At 37.8% G+C, this 16,857-nt stretch overlaps 1 protein-coding gene across 4 annotated transcripts in view; it reads right to left on the bottom strand.

The window, feature by feature from the left end:
* Positions 1-769: 769 nt before the first annotated feature.
* Positions 770-16,857, bottom strand: part of LOC137293830 (uncharacterized) — a 66,809-nt gene continuing 50,721 nt past the window's right edge. For 2 of the 4 annotated variants that reach the window (XM_067824596.1, XM_067824595.1), the window contains exons 17-29: positions 16,142-16,193; positions 15,558-15,620; positions 14,658-14,797; positions 14,223-14,309; positions 13,807-13,890; positions 11,723-11,791; positions 9,734-10,002; positions 8,751-8,803; positions 8,339-8,365; positions 3,001-3,109; positions 2,017-2,119; positions 1,526-1,637; positions 770-1,006 (exon numbers count right to left, since the gene is read on the bottom strand). In XM_067824596.1, the coding sequence (XP_067680697.1) occupies positions 858-1,006; positions 1,526-1,637; positions 2,017-2,119; positions 3,001-3,109; positions 8,339-8,365; positions 8,751-8,803; positions 9,734-10,002; positions 11,723-11,791; positions 13,807-13,890; positions 14,223-14,309; positions 14,658-14,797; positions 15,558-15,620; positions 16,142-16,193 (1,317 nt within the window). In that variant the 3' untranslated portion in view covers positions 770-857. The remainder of the gene's footprint in view (positions 1,007-1,525; positions 1,638-2,016; positions 2,120-3,000; positions 3,110-8,338; positions 8,366-8,750; positions 8,804-9,733; positions 10,003-11,722; positions 11,792-13,806; positions 13,891-14,222; positions 14,310-14,657; positions 14,798-15,557; positions 15,621-16,141; positions 16,194-16,857) is intronic. The other 2 variants (XM_067824598.1, XM_067824597.1) reach the window with 2 other exon arrangements.

The raw sequence follows: 16,857 nt of genomic DNA on the forward strand, positions 1-16,857 counted from the left end.
CTGAAGTGTCTGTTAGGCATTATCTCCCCTGTTGTAACAGATGGCCAGACAACTCTCTTGGACCTCGTTGTATCGCGTCATCTATGGTATCGCAGCAAATTGCTATTTCCGTTTTTTCGCACTAGACACGCTTCTTAGAGGTGATTTTATATGCAAGTCGACAGCTTAACGTTAGTGGTTTGTTTACTTTTTTAAAACTGGCAAGATGTATCGAATCCCCGTACGTTTCATCCAGCAGAATTATTGACATTAAAATCTGGAATCTGTCTGAGCTCCATCCATGAAATACCTGCTACAATATTCATGTTTCATACTTGACCCTTCTCACTTCATTCTGAACTATGTCATCTGCATTTCCTTGTTTCAAAAAATATAGCGGAAGTGATGACTTCACAGATGTGTTGATTACATGTCATGTTAATCAGATTTTACAATATAATAGGCCTCATAAGTTCAGAATTTCATTTCCAATTACTGATATGTCAAGTACTGCGATACAACGAGGTCGCAGGCTAAATATATTTATACACGCATTTACTTATATATCACTTCAAGAGGCTGGCAAATATGGACATTTCAACAGTCATAACATTTTGCTTTGCCCACATTTTCATGTCCAATAAATCAAAAATAATTCTTTACATCTGCACCGAGTACTTCTTCCTCACAAGTGATTTCAAGTAACATTTCATCATCTCAATTCCTAATCAAGGATATTTCCTAAGTCCGAAACTATCAAAACTATGAATGTCATTTTCCGGTACTCTGCCATATACAGCCTGCAAGTGACATGTGATCTTCAACCAGGAGGTCACAAATTGTTCAAGCTCCAGGTATCTAGAGACAGTGTAATCAGGTCACTTGTCTTTCCTAAATGACAAAGATTTGAGGATTCGAGCCGACCGCCGCTGGTGGGTTGGACTAGGGGAGCCTGACGACAGTGAAATCTCGACTTCTATACCATTCTCCAACTTCAGCCATGTCACAACTCCACTGGCATCACAGTCTACATAAAAAAAGAAACAACAGTTAAAACATAACATAATGCTATCCTTTTGCACTTGATATATGTATGTGACCGTTATTTTCTTTAATGAATCTTCATCTCCTCTCAGAATTTTCTCTTACTATATAAGTAGCTCACCTCAATCAACTCCTGTTTTGCGGTGCTAATTTTAGTATTGTGGGTAGTTTACTTTTTTAAACTGCACCCCATTATTAACAGCTTAAATACTTCCTGTTTGACATTGGTCTGACACATTAAGCATTCCCAAGACGAATATGTGAAGCATAGCTGTGAAATAGGAACACCATAATAAAACAGACCTGCTTAATTTACAGACAATGTAGCTTTGTGAACAGGTGGGACCTGATGAACAAAAACCTATGACATAAGGGCACAAACTGATTGGATACTTTTTAATAGTTTGTTGTCATTATTGAACAAAGCTACCCTACTGTGATAAGCGTATGAAGTCTTCATGCAATGCCTTATGATGAACTATATTTGAATCAGGTGACTTACCAGCTAGAAGATCCCTAAGAGGAAAACCTTTTGTTGCCAAATGATCTTTACTGGACTGCTTCACATCAAATATGAGGACATCGTCACTAGACACACCATGTCCTCGATCAACCTGTGGCAGGAGTCAAATGGATGTTAACGTGAATATACTTGAAGTTTATATTTCAAACATTGCCACTTAAACCATGTAGGTATATGCCAGTAGGATTGTGGGTAATGATTATTTTACTTCACTGTTACCTGTGGATAGTAAAATCAACCAACCACCAACATTTCCACCATGAACCTCATATGTATACAACTGTACTCCATAACCCAATCTTGTTCAGGTTCATGCATCTACAATGGCATAGATGCATATAATGATTACTAAATGTGCTCTTTTGACTATTTTTCTTCCATAAAGAACAGCAGGTCCAAAAGATAGTCCAGCATGTCATATTCACTAAGGAAAGAAAAGGTATCCATGGTGATATAGGAGAGTTCCCTACCTCAAATGGCAGGTTGACGTCTGGATGTGAGGATCTGATCATGGGCGACTTGGCGATTACACGAGTGTTGGAGAACAGCTTGAGTCGACTACTACGGCTTTGACTGAAACAGAGCACTACAACATCAGCACACATGATCTGGAGAAAGCCACAACAGTGTGAGAATCGCATCTCAAAGACTGACTGGTTTCTCTGTCTTATGTATATGTCTACTGTAAAATTCATGTAGCATAGAGAAGTACACTGGACATAGCCATGTTCTTGCACCTATAGTTTTGATGCTCTGATACCTAATCATCATACTGGATAGTGATTGTTACTAAAAAGACCAGATTTATTCTGCTTGTGAATGTCACATGACTATCATTCACGACTATGGAACCACAGGGAACAATACAATCACCGACCATCAACCATATATTTGGTACCCAGTTTGTTGCTACTAATATGTAGCAGAAGTATAAATGGTCACAATGAAAATTGTTACACACAATTAATAAATTTGACCTAACTAGAAAAATTTAATCATCTGCTGTTATCCCACCTACATCTCCCAGCAGGAGCACAACATGAAATTATATGAGAACATCGAAGAAAGAAATTTTTAATTAGGGATAAAAAACCTGAAAACTTATGCTTGTCAGCACTGAACAATTGTGTGTGAAACATGCTGTGCATAGAAGCAATATTAAGAATTAAGCATGGACGTTCATGGAACTCCCTCAGAACACTAATGCTGAAATTTATTTGGGGTTCCTACCTTCAGATACTACAGAAGTGAACCTGGGCCTAGATTTTTTAAGCTGTCTTTGCGCTAACTTATTTTGTAAGTGCGATACATTAATGCTAACGTATGACTACCTTAGTGCTAAGAGAACTTTGAAAATCTAGGCCCAGGATGCCAAAATGCATCATATTTTTTAAGAAATTTTAAAAAATATAAAAGTCCTCGTTTGGTGACTTATTTACGGAGTGTGAACTCACTGTTCGAGCCTGACTTTACAGTAGATATCTCCGTCCACTCTGTCCAGTCCGCGCAGCTGCATCACCTTCCCCTTGACGCTGTACAGCTTATCTCCACAAATAGAACTGTCTGGAAACAGGACACACAACAGATGCATGACAATAGGACTCCAGGGATAATATCCAGCTGTCAAAGGCCAGCAAAGGCAAGCATGTTTACACATTCAGGTTATTTTCACAGAGCATTAGTTCACCACTCTACAACCAAAATGTCACTTCAAAGATGTTCAAACAGCTTGATTTTCTCTGAAAAAAAACCCCCAGAATAACTGTTTCACTTTACTTGGTGAGAGTCATTCTTCAACTGTATGAATATTTTGTAAATATATCAAAATTTATGATCATATTTGAATGAATTTTTTCAAATATCCAACATCGTCTGTCTCTTGGTGGACACCATAGGCATTTCCCATTGAGTTAGCACTGTATCTACTGATAACAACATGCTGGATTAATTTATGATATGTGCGTTCTTGTTTATTCAATACACTGATGGAATGATCTACATACACTGGGGTGAATCATGCAGATTTCTACACTATGTACACAATATATTTCTACTCTATACAAACTCTAGAGTATATATTGATAACATAATGTCAAAAAAAGAGAAAATATAGCGTATAAATAAATCAAAGACTGAAGTAGTGTTTAAAAATTTAGTTAACAATAAACACCAAAGAGAACCATGAATTCAGACTTTTTCCGACTCTTCTGAAGCCTGTGAAACACAGTTACTCCATCAAGACAGGGTCCATACAGAACTTGAAGCAGAACTAAATACCCTGAACTCCTATCAGGTTTGTGTTAAACTGTTCTCAATTACTACCAGTAACTTCATTTCCTACTGTGTTTAACTTGTCTTGTCCATAAACTAAGTTCCACTGATATGACCTGAAATTCAATCATTTGTATCAAAGTCAGCATTGTCCATGAGACCTTTGACACACTTGATCGCATTGAGAAGATTTGTCCAGATTTGTTCACTTGTAAGTTAATACTTGCTCGCGGCACCATCTAAAGACAAATGACTGGATGGACAATGTATGCAGACAAAACTATATTGGTTTCACCAAACTGATTTAATAATGATACGAAAACTTTTCAACATCTGAGAAAATCCAGCACCATACATGATTCCACCTCTAGGATGATAACAGTCAGCAGCAACACTCAACAGCGACAGCAAGGAAGAGTCAGTTTCATGATAGTCACACAAGCAACAGAGCCATCTTAACTACATATCTCACATACACGCATCTGTGTTACTAACACCAGTCCTTAATATGTTTGATCTGCATTCTAGAAATCAAGAATGAACCTTGTGACAACTGTGCTTAATGCACAGAGCAATGTTAAGTGTAGATACTTCAGCTTGATAATGGTGTAAGAATCTACAGTGAATCATCACACTATGCAACATACCCACTTGCACAAACACCACATATTCCCTCCCATCTGGGGGCGGTGGGTTTGGTCCGCCACATGGGCACCATGTGTGAAGCCCATTTTCTGGTGTCCCCCGCCGTGATATTGCTGGAATATTGCTAAAAGCAGCATAAAACTAAACTCACTCTGTGCTAAGACCCAACTACATGCCTGTGAATTCCAACTAATGAAGTCTATATGTAGTCTATATGTAGTTTCATTATTTGCTTTGTCTGCAAATCATTGAACCAGTAATGAAGTTGGAAACAGACATAATTGTTTCTCAATCTGTGCCTATTCTAGACTATATTCTACTGACTGGTCCCTTTTGACTTTACGACCCATGAAGTTCCCGGGCTAGAATTGGCCTTCAGCAACCCATGCTTGCCATAAAAGGTGACTATGCTTGTCGTAAGAGGCGACTAACAGGATTGGGTGGTCAGGCTTGCTGACTTGGTTGACACGTGTCTTCTGTTCCCAAGTGCGCAGATCGATGCTCATGTTGTTGGTCACTGGATTGTCTGGTCCAGACCCGATTATTTACAGACCGCCGCCACATGGCTGGAATATTGCTGAGTGTGGCATAAAACTAAACTAACCCTCACCCTTTTGACTTTACACATGGTTGATACCTGAGGTTGTTAATTATTTACAATGATTATTGTCTAGTGAGTGAATTGGGTTTAACGTTGATATGAACATGATTTCAGTCACAATGCAGCATGTCAAAATTTGGGCAAACTAGAATTCACACCCTTGCTCATAAGTTTCTGGCACATCCAAGGGACCAAACTCAGCACAGCTGTGTGTACAGCACATTTAGCTTCTTAAGACTATTGAGCCAACTCTATGAATACCATAACTTTGATGGCCAGAGCGTAAACAAACATCATATACAACATAATCAACAAACTAGTGAGTGAGTGAGTGAGTGAGTGAGTGAAGTTTTAGCAGCATTCAGCAATTTCACAGCAGGAAAGACCAGAAAAATCCTTCACACACTGTGCCAATGTGGGGAATCAAACCCAGGTCTTTGGTGTGACGAGCAAACACTTTAACCACTAGGCTACCCTTGAGCCCTGAACATATTTATTGTCTGTATGCACTGTTTTCAGACAACATGCAAGCCACTGGATTACTACTACCTATCTGTTTACATTGTCATGATTTAATTCTGTATATTATGAAATTGTATTTAATATCTAGATTTCTTTCCGCTAAGAACATGCCCCTAAACCAGCCATAAATATATAGGGTACATGGCAGGAGAGAAAATGGTGTAGAGTGGACAATACATTGGACAGAAAGCAACAGGTGCTTTAACTCACCTGTGGGCTGCACAACTGGATTAAATTTTAAACATTTCACCTTTACATTTTATATAGATCTCTCTTAAAGTGGTAACCGGACCTAAATACTCTTTCATGCTTCTGTTTGATTTTTTTGCTGAAATGATAATCTACTAAAATGTCAGACATGCATATTTAATTAACATGAAACATGTGATTTCTTCATTCTATGTAGACATATTTAATATATTTCTATGGTAGAAAAGTCTATGAATACCATGAAAAGTCTTATATTTTCACCAGTGTATGGGTCTGAACATTGTCATATGGACATATTCGGATGTGTCCTAATTGCAACATGTTGATGCCTTTCCAGGCCCTCACTTTCAAATTTTGGCTCTGTTCAGGTATGTGTGAAAGAACAACAGATGAACATTGAACATTGTCATTTGGACATATTTGGATGTGTCCTAATTGCAACATGTTGATGCCTTTCCAGTGTGTTGTATAGACTGTTACAGCCTTTTCGGGCCCTCACTTTCAAATTTTGGCTCTGTTCAAGTATGTGTGAAAGAACAACAGATGAACATTGAACATTGTCATTTGGACATATTTGGATGTGTCCTAATTGCAACACGTTGATGCCTTTCCAGTGTGTTGTATAGACTGTTACAGCCTTTTCGGGCCCTCACTTCTTTCCAATTCTGGCTCTGTTCAAGTATGTGTGAAAGAACAACAGATGAACATTGAACATTGTCATTTGGACATATTCGGGTGTGTCCTAATTGCAACATGCTGATGCCTTTCCAATGTGTTGTATAGACTGTTACAGCCTTTTCAGGCCCTCACTTTCCAATTTTGGCTCTGTTCAAGTATGCGTGAAAGAACAACAGATGAGGATACATTCTATCACCGGGCTAACATGCAGCAATAAAATAGGAGCTTTCACAACAGCAAGTATGCTGCTGAGTTTGGAGATCACTGGAACTGTTTGTCTAATTGGATATCAAGAATCCTTCCTGTGTTTTGACAGATTACACAGAGATGCCAGCACCAAAGTGTTGCAAACAATAATTTCAACTTTCAAAATTGGTAGTCTGACCATAAAATTAGTGGTTAACTAAATGAACAAAATCATGATGGATTTTGAGAAAAAATGAATGATATTTCAGTCAAGTGATTAAATTATTTCCGCCAAAACTAAATAATTCAAATTGAAAAGTTATTGAAATCAGCTTTGCTAAAATTATGTTTGTTACTTGCAATCATTCCAGTTCAAATATGTCATTAAATATGATGAATGGAAGGTGCGTGAAGTCCGAAAATGTATTTCATCGTTGAGAATATATGTTTTTGTCTAGATATCCGAATTTTAATGCAATTCATTCAAATTTCGTAGGATTTCTAGTAGAATCGTATTGGCATAGTTTGAAGTCAAAATTCGCAGTGACTATGATAAAAACATAGAGGTTGGCATCTCTGGATTACACTACAACAGAAGACTACATATCTTGACAATGAACTAGTGAATCAACGGCATTCAAAGAAAGTTAAAAAAGCTTAGAAAATGGAATAATTTGAAATTGTGAACTTAGATATCACTGTATGATATAGTTCAAAGGCAACAGGGATAGAACATGGTTATACTATAGTTTAATTGTCATGCCACAACATGTCAAGAAATTCACACAAGACAATGGTAAACATTTGCCATTCAAGGGCTGTCTGAGAAAGGGAAGTTATTTCTCCCAACATCATAAGACTAATGTACACAAATGTATTCAGTTAAAATATATATTTAAGTAAAACTATTTGAATAGTTGTAGGAAATTACAAAGAGATATATGAAATAAAAACTGGTTGTCTACAGAAACATATAAATGGTTATCTATAGTTGGGTGCAAATAGGATGATGAAAGAACATAAAGTAACAAAACAATTGTTCAATGGTCTTATCAACAGCAAAATGAAATATACACGCCGGAACAATTTCAGAGAAATAAAAATACTTTTGTAACCATTTAAGTGTTTCATATGACTTGACACATCTGTGACAAAATTTAGTACTTGGCAAAAGAGACAACCCTTGCCTGACAAAAGAGTTTAGCCAATCTCACTGAAATTTGATTACAGTGCTCACCATCACTGAGGACATCCCATTACAGGCCACTTCAGAAAGATCTTTCATGATTGCCCTGTGAGCAAGCCATCTGCCTTAGCCAATCAGACAGCAGCTTTTAATGCCCCTAGTTTCCAAGCAGCAACTACAATTCCAGACAATGCTTTGGAAGATACTTTCACATGGCGTGAGAAGTAATTGAAAGAAAATTCCTGAATGTCTAATAGATAGCCCAAATTGTATTGCACTTAAGCACACAAACCACAAAAGTGAATCAGTCAACTTAAACAAATTCTGTCTGTTATTTCCCCAATCTTGTAACTGGGGCTCTGATTGGTTCGGTAAATAATGGAATGTGACTAATAATGGGATATGATCAGATGTTTTGTGTCTCGAGCACCAAAATCTGAGTTTACAAGATTGAGAGTTTAGCAAGAAGCGGGGACAGTCCAAGACAGCTTACCAAGGGTGGTGTCATGAGCAGATGATGCTAAATAAGGGAAAACACGCAAAAATAATGAACTGAGATAGGATAAGAGACGGCAGAATGTCATGACCGTCTGAAAGGTGAAGAAGGAAATCAGAAAACTATGCACATCATTGAGAGACCACATTAGCCTAATCAAAATTTATATGTTAACAAATAGGCCAATACTACAGGAACATTGTCTTGTGAAAAGAGAAAGAATTTGTAATTTCTAAAAGAAAAGATACATGTTGGTGATGTCGGTTTATTCTATACAAGATGTGCATAGTGACTAATCAGTGGTGGTAGCCATATTGTAACATTAAGCTGCGATGTCTGTGTAGAGAGTAACATGTCATGGTGTACTGTCAGCAAAGGAGATACTGTAGATGCTCACGGTTATACTTACTGAGGGATATATTGTCTCCTGGTGACTTTGGTAGCACAGCTAAAGAGTTGATTCTGTCCAACACACACATATAATCACTTAGAATTCAATACTGGATACCACCTGGGCAAACATATTCATCAGTTCACAGAAACATATATACTTAGGGAAACAAATAAGGGAACACACAAAAGCTTAAGTGAGTGAGTGAGTGAGTGTAGTTTTACGCCGCACTCAGCAATATTCCAGCTATATGGTGGCGGTCTGTAAATAATCGAGTCTGGACCAGACAATCCAGTGATCAACAACATGAGCATCGATCTGCGCAATTGGGAACCGATGACATGTGTCAACCAAGTCAGCGAGTCTGACCACCCGATCCCGTTAGTCGCCTCTTACGACAAGCTGAGTCGCCTTTTATGGCAAGCATGGGTTGCTGAAGGCCTATTCTACCCCGGGACCTTCACGGGTCACAAAAGCTTAAGTGTACACAGACAGCGATTAAAAGTTTATGAAGAAACCTAGAAAGCAAATAAAGGAATGATACAGGTATGCCACACCATGCTAAAATGACTTCCTGAAAGAGGCTATTTCCAAGTTATTTCATGAGTGAATGACCTTCAAATTAAACTTGACCTTTGACACAACCTAGGAACTGTACATGAGTTAGTTTTATGCCTCACTCAGCAATATTCCAGCTTCATGGCTGGATCAGACAATCCAGTGATCAATAGCATGAGCATCAATCTGCGCATTAGGGAACCGATGACATCTGTCAGTTAAGTCAGAGAACATGACCACCAGATCCTGTAAGTCGTCTCTTACGTTAAGCATAGTCACCTTTTATGGCAAGCATGGGTTGCTGAAGGCCTATTCTACCATTCTACCCCGCACCTTCACAGTCGTATATGAAATGTATTGAATAAATCATTACAATTACTATAGGGACTGCTTGATAATAGACTGTCCTTGCCATATCATGCCAAACAAGCATGAACACTTACGACTCAGACGGCCTCAATCCAGGAGGCTGCAGTGTCAGACTGTCTTTACGGTACATGTTGAAGCTCTGGGTCCCTCGGCGCCCCTGCAGTCTGTTGGTGTTGGTGCTGTTGGTGAGGTCGGAGTTAGACCTCCGGACCTGTGCACTGGGCAATGTGGTTGACAGTCGCTGAATGGGCCCCTGCTGTGGACTGGAAGCCATCAGGGTGTTGGAGGGGAGGTGGACAGAGTTGAGGTACGTATCGTCCACCACCATGTCTGGTAGCACTGGCTGTTGATACAATAGTCAACATTACTGACACCGTTCAGATATCATTACACTGGTTCAGAAGCCAATATTCGACTATAATTCTGGGTAAATATAAGTAGAATGTCCCAATTTAAATAAATATTCATTTCAATGATGCTCCTGTAGTTACAGTAAAGTTATGACATTTCTTCCCTAATATTAACTGAAAACAAGATAAGACGTAAGATTCCATGGTATTTTGGTATTATCAAATCTATTGTAAAGTATAATATAACACTAAATTTCTCATAAAATCAAATGCACATTAGCTTCATTAAGTGTTACTTCAGTGCGACTGTGATTATCAAACTTGGAATCAATATTGTGAGTGACAATATGTCTTCTATGATGAACACAGATAGTATTATCATATATCCCAGTTCAATGAAACCAGTCATTCAAATCTCCTTTGGCCTTTGGATATTGTTTAATATTCTGTAGTCTGAAATTCATTGACCTTTGACAAAATAAATATTGATGACATGAATGATACCTTAAAACATGGTGAATGATAAGCAGTCACTGAACCATTTCATTCAGGTCATTCAACAAGCATAAGTTACTAAGGACCTGGGCCTAGATTTTCGAAGCTCTCTTAGCGCTAAGATTGTCATAAGTGCCAAAGATTAACATGAGCTTATGACTATCTTAGCGTTAAGAGAGCTTAAAAAATCTAGGTCCTGGGCCCAATTCCTCAAAGAAATCGTAGTGCTACTTTAACATGGACTGTCATAATGCTGCAATCAGTTGAGGAATGGGGCCTTGTTTTAAACTAGAATACACATGGAGGTATGTTAAGAAATATTGGTTATACAGGTATATATCTAGCCCTGTTGACACCCCTTATAGTCATAAATATTATAAAGATATGGATAGATATACCGCAATATCTTCCATTCCATTTTAAGAAACATGTAATTGGTTTAAAATGACATGACTGGTTTTATTTGAGTAATTTATCCTAAAATCTCCAAAGAAATTCATTGACACATTTCCCTTACTGGTTCCGCTATACTAAATCAGCTTCACAAGTAGCACATGTGAACATCGGAAGAGATAAACACATGTGACAGCTGTGATTGGATGAAATAGTGTAAAATATCTATGTTTTTAAAAGCTCATCCATCCATTAATTAAAACTGACCACAATTTTAAGTATTTAGCGCTGCCATTTTTATCACTATGACTCATGCTTGATGTGTGTACAGATATTTTCAAGTAGGTGACATTTGATAGGCAGTGTGCAATTTCCTGTGCTTGGAAAATTTTCAGGCTAACTTAACCAGAATTTGTGTTTTACTTGTAGTGTAATGGCCGAGCTGTACCCATGTGTACATGGAATGTCTTTTCACAGCCACAATGACTTTTTAAAAAATATAACATCACTATAGAAGTGTTGTGTAAACTAAAAACACACAGACAACAAACCCAAATGCATAAGTGATTTTTCTATTGTGTTATTTCCTTTGCATACTGCTGACTTATCCTTCATAATGTTTATTTGTGCGTGTAGAAAATAGGATCTCCATGTTCAATCATTGTCAATCACTGTTAAAGACTTTACCTCAAAATACATTACAAAACACACTGCAACGTACTGATACCTGTTTCACAACATATTACAATATATAGTTTTGGCTGCTAATACACAACCACACCATATGCCATGACTACATAAGAAGGTCCGAGTCAGCACATTTACCTTGGCAGGAGACTCGGTAGGAGAGTCAAACACATCATTCCTTAATGAGTCAGTCGTGTCTTTGTTCTTCTGTGCAGGGAAACAAGCAGGAATCACAGGAACAGCAAAGAAAAACAAAAAAAACATGGCTGCTAAACTATCACACATACCAGTTCTGCTGCCACAGTAGCTGAAACTACTTCAACACTTCCCTCAGGAGCAGAAAATACATACTACTGGACCACACTTATATTTCACAGACATCTGTTACATTCAATTATCTTCAAGTCTCAACCTGAATGTGCAGAGTCAATTGTTCTTTTATGGTAGTGGATAATCCTGAATTTAGTAATAAGTTTTGAGAATGGTTCAGTAAATGTGAGGGACTCGTATTAATGCTGCAATCTACTGTCTGTCAGAAGCACATCAAGGCTTGTAAGATATTAAGTCTGGACACTCTTATTCAAGACTTCAGCCATAATATGGTGACACATAATGAGCGAAGGCTCCATTCCACAAAGCATTTGTGGCCCATCACCATCCATAAGACTATGATAAACTACATTGTTACAAAATAGGGGATACATTGTGACCATCCACTTCACATTTCACATGATTCTTTTGGCAACCACAGTACTAAGGACATAGTAATGGACTCCTTAGGATTTCCTATAGACCGCATATTGATACACTGAGAGACATAATATCTCATAGGCAGACACTGAACATTTGTTGAAGGGAAATACCATATAACTATATAACCATAATAAGATATTCAGGACTAAGAACTGAAATGCTGTTCGAGTACTTTCTTTTCAAAGCAGGTTGACTTGCTCAGATAGGATTCATTTTGCACTGGTGACAGAAAACTGGTAATAAATTAGTTGAGAAGCCATGTGTGGAAGCAACACAATAAAATCGCAAATAAATTGCATGTATCTACAACAAAACTACTAACATAAAAAGCATGCACATACATCAGAAGTCATAAACTAGAAACAAGGATGGGGAAACACAATAAAAACATTCATTACCAAAAATAATGCCATCTTTAAAAATGTCAGGATGTAAACTATTACGAAATCTGTAATGGAAAGGAATATATTTCCTGATATTGTGAACACTCTTGTAAAGTAACCAGCCTGACTAGGTGGCAGGCTCTGTATTCAACACTATTTATATACTGTCAACATAATATCGCACTACAACCACAAAGAAAGCATTGAAGTCAAATACAGCCTCTTTACAAACAGTTCAGTTGACACAGCGGTGAAAAATCACATTTCCCTGTAGAATGAGCCATACCTCGTGCCCACATAGCTCTAACAACAACAAAATGTTTTATAGTGAATGAGTGGGTTTAGTTTTAAGCCGATTTTAACAATATTCCAGCAATGTCACATTGGGGGACACCAGATATCGGCTTCAAACATTGTGTCCACATGGGGAATCGAAACGGAATCTTTGGCGTGATGAGCAAACGCCTTAACCACTAGGCCACCCCCACAGACCTAAATCTTTCATCGAATATTTCCATTTGCACTAAAAGTACTGCAGTGGAGGTACCTACTTTGTTGCTACATTAGACTTCATCTTTACATTAGATGCTACACAAAATGAATACAACTGGTGCAAAGATTTGTCACTTTTCCAGGAATTTCTGAAGAAAGAAATTTATTTCACAAGATGTTCACCTACATGGTTGATCAAGATTACCTACCTGTTTGTATAAACTCATTCCCTAAACAAATATTCTGCAAGAATCATCAAATTGATTACCATAAGTTCTTTGAGAGGTTGTAAAGATGGGGGAAAACCAACTTCACCGTATAGTCAACTTCTTCGTTACAGTGAAGTTACTAGCACTGTTACGATGCAAGTGATGACTAACTGGATAATGGTCACCAAAAACTCACACTCATCGCAACAAAGAAGTTGACTCAACAACTGGGTTTTCCTGATCACAATAGTTCAGGCTGATTCACCACTCATCACAGAAAACTCTACACCAAACAACTACTATAAATCATGTTTCACATAAATACCAACCTCCAGCATGCAAACAAAACATAAAACCAACAAATAAAAGTTGCCACACAACGTACCATGTTATCTTTGCAGGTCACCTGACATTTCAGCTGCACTTTACCACTCTTCGTCCTCTGTAGAGGGAACCAGTCTGTGGTGCCCTGAGGGTGGAAAGCATAAACTGTTGAGAATAATATCAGATTCTGTCCCCAGTTGGACTCATTCTCATGGAAACAGTTGTTAAAGGATACATCATCTACAGTGTAATGTCAAGGACACGTGATCCAGGTCTGAAGGACAAGTTGTTCTCATAAATATTAGCCTTCAGTTTGAAGCCTGATTCTGATACGATCCCTTGCATTGTCAAGTTCCACGTATTTGAGTCCATATACTACATCCAAGTCTACTGAAAGGTACTTCTTCCTTGTATAAGAGTGTGAACATAGGTGAAGATCATGTTTGGAACAACAGTTTAGACATCACTGGATCTCACCTTCACAGACAGTTCCTTGAGTTTCTCTACAGTAAGAGGTATCTTGCCCATGAAGTCCTTCCCGATCATATCATTGTCATACATTTCCTGAAATGATAAATATGATTCATAATATTTCACACACACATCCTCTCAAACATACAGCAAATATACTTAACAACAATAAGCAAATACTCAAAGGTTTTTCCGTGAACACTGAACAACATAAACTACTGCTACTGTACACTTAACATTCTTGTCCCATGTTCCAAAAACAAAGAAAAAAGTTCTCTAACCCTACATTCTGGTCTGACTCTAAAAGCTAAAACATTGTCATCCTTGTTCCTATGGTATGAAATCTTCTTGTTGCTTGTCCTAAAAGCTACACATTCTTGTCTTTTTTATAAAGCGCTTTATTTCCTCAGCAGTAAACGTTTCTGTTCCTGTTCCACTCACAATGGTAAGTATGGCATCGTCTCCCTCAAGTTCCACTGTCACCGTTTCATTCCACTTGGGGAACAATGTCTTCTTCTTCACCTGTGTTGTGAACACCTTCTTCCCATTCTTCAGCACAACACAGAAGGGATCACTGTAACCTGGAAAAGAACCACACACCTGTAACACTTTATAGGTGTAAGTTGTGAGTGGAGCTGGTTTTATTAACATTCTCTTTGAAACATTCCTAATATCGATTTAAGGGACACCAGCTGTCTTTAAACACTGGAACACCAATTTTGGCTGGCTGTCAGCTCCACTCTCAATTTGCAGAAACAATTTCATGACAATGATCTGTGTACTGCAGCCAATAATCCCCAAATGATACACATGTTGACACCAATCACTTTCTGGGGAAAGACTAGCATGTACCAAGAATGATAACAGATGGCCTGGTAGGACTAAGGGAGATAACTCTCACTAAGAATCAGAACAATGACAATATGCTCCTTCTCTGCATGAAATATATGAAATGATGTCTATGGGCACAACATATGATACAGTATGTACCAAACAAACTGTGTCTAATGACTCAAAACTTTATCTTTAGCAGATCTTAGATTTACACAAATTTCAAATAGTACAGCTTCAAAGACCAGTTCTTCAATGCAAATTTAAACCTATGCTAAAGTATAGGAGTTACAATCACCTTAGTGGTAAGATGGCGGTGAGGTATGATGCTGTGAATTATATAAGACTCAGGTTTAGGACTCATGGCAAAAATTGCTGACTGGACATATCCAAGTACTTTTGAGAATAATTAGAAACTACTAGTCACTGAGTGTATTTGGCAAATGGCCCAGGTGGCATGATACAAGTCTTACAAACTGTAGCAGTTTTAAGTTGTTAACTGAGACATACCATTTCTGTCCATGGCCACCAGATCCTTGGCCTGTAGGATCGTCAGCTCCACAATTGTCTTCCCTGAAATAAAGGAACAACATGCTGGAGTCATCAAGAACACACCTCTAAGCACCCCTACGTTTAATCCAAACATGAAGTTTCACTAAGTAAGCCATTCTAGAGGGAAGTTCAATGCTACACATGGAAATATTCCAGATGTTTATGAGGACCTGTTAACAACCAAGCCAGGTAAGAACAAGTGGCCGACAGAATGAGCAACATCAAACATCCACAATCATCCAAGTCACCAACCCTGACCACCTTATCAGTTTAGTTGCCTGACAACTGCATGTGACTAGGTATCTATTCCATCCCAGAATACACATTGGATTTAAAAAAATGTTTTTCATACACTTTCACTGTAATGAAAAAGACATTTGAAAATCCACTTTCAAACAAATACTGTCCAAAAAATAATCAAAATGCAATGGATAACATTTGTCATACTTTAATGAAGAGATTTGATGAATTGAAGGTATGATACTGTACAGTTTGACAGAATATTTAAGGTCTGAAAAAATTATTTATATGTGGCAACATACCTTCCAGGTATTCTTCTATGTAGGCCGAGGCACTTGTTGAAGCTCTGGCAGCCTGTCACAAACAACATTGAGGACCACAAATTATTACAGAACATCATATTCTTATTGCCATTGCAAAAACATTTTTAATTACATCAGTATGACCCAAAACTGCTTAAGCCTAAGACATATTACAATGCCTGAAATCAAAATACGTCTGACATCATTTTAGTGAATCTGTATGAACATGCATACAGAATTTCACACAAACTGTCACTTAACTGTCAAGGCTTTAATTCAAATTAAATGAAAAAACACAATGCTATGCTATTCACATAATTTCCTGCAGTGATTTAAACTAGATGAGGCAACATCTGTATAACAGACTAAATACACATCATGCAACAGTAGATACACTTAAACAAACTTTTAAAAATCACAAATACACTAAAAACCCATGCAGTATCAGTGAAATATAGGCTTGAATATGAATTACTGATGGCAGAATGAAAATGACATATGAATGCAAGATATGATAGGTACATGACATGAACTGTGAGAGTGACAAGTGATTAAATGACTATTACTCCGCTTTTTGCAGAATGACGCTTTATAACACTGCATTAAAGTCAATAATATGGATCTAACTGAGGTGGGTGTTTCTCTCAAAATGTTGCAGCTATATGTAAGGGGACATGAGGAATAGGCTCCATGTATTGTAGCCATAATGTCCAGAT

Source organism: Haliotis asinina, chromosome 8 (genome assembly GCF_037392515.1).
Source record: "Haliotis asinina isolate JCU_RB_2024 chromosome 8, JCU_Hal_asi_v2, whole genome shotgun sequence".
NCBI classification, from domain to species: Eukaryota; Metazoa; Mollusca; class Gastropoda; order Lepetellida; family Haliotidae; genus Haliotis; species Haliotis asinina.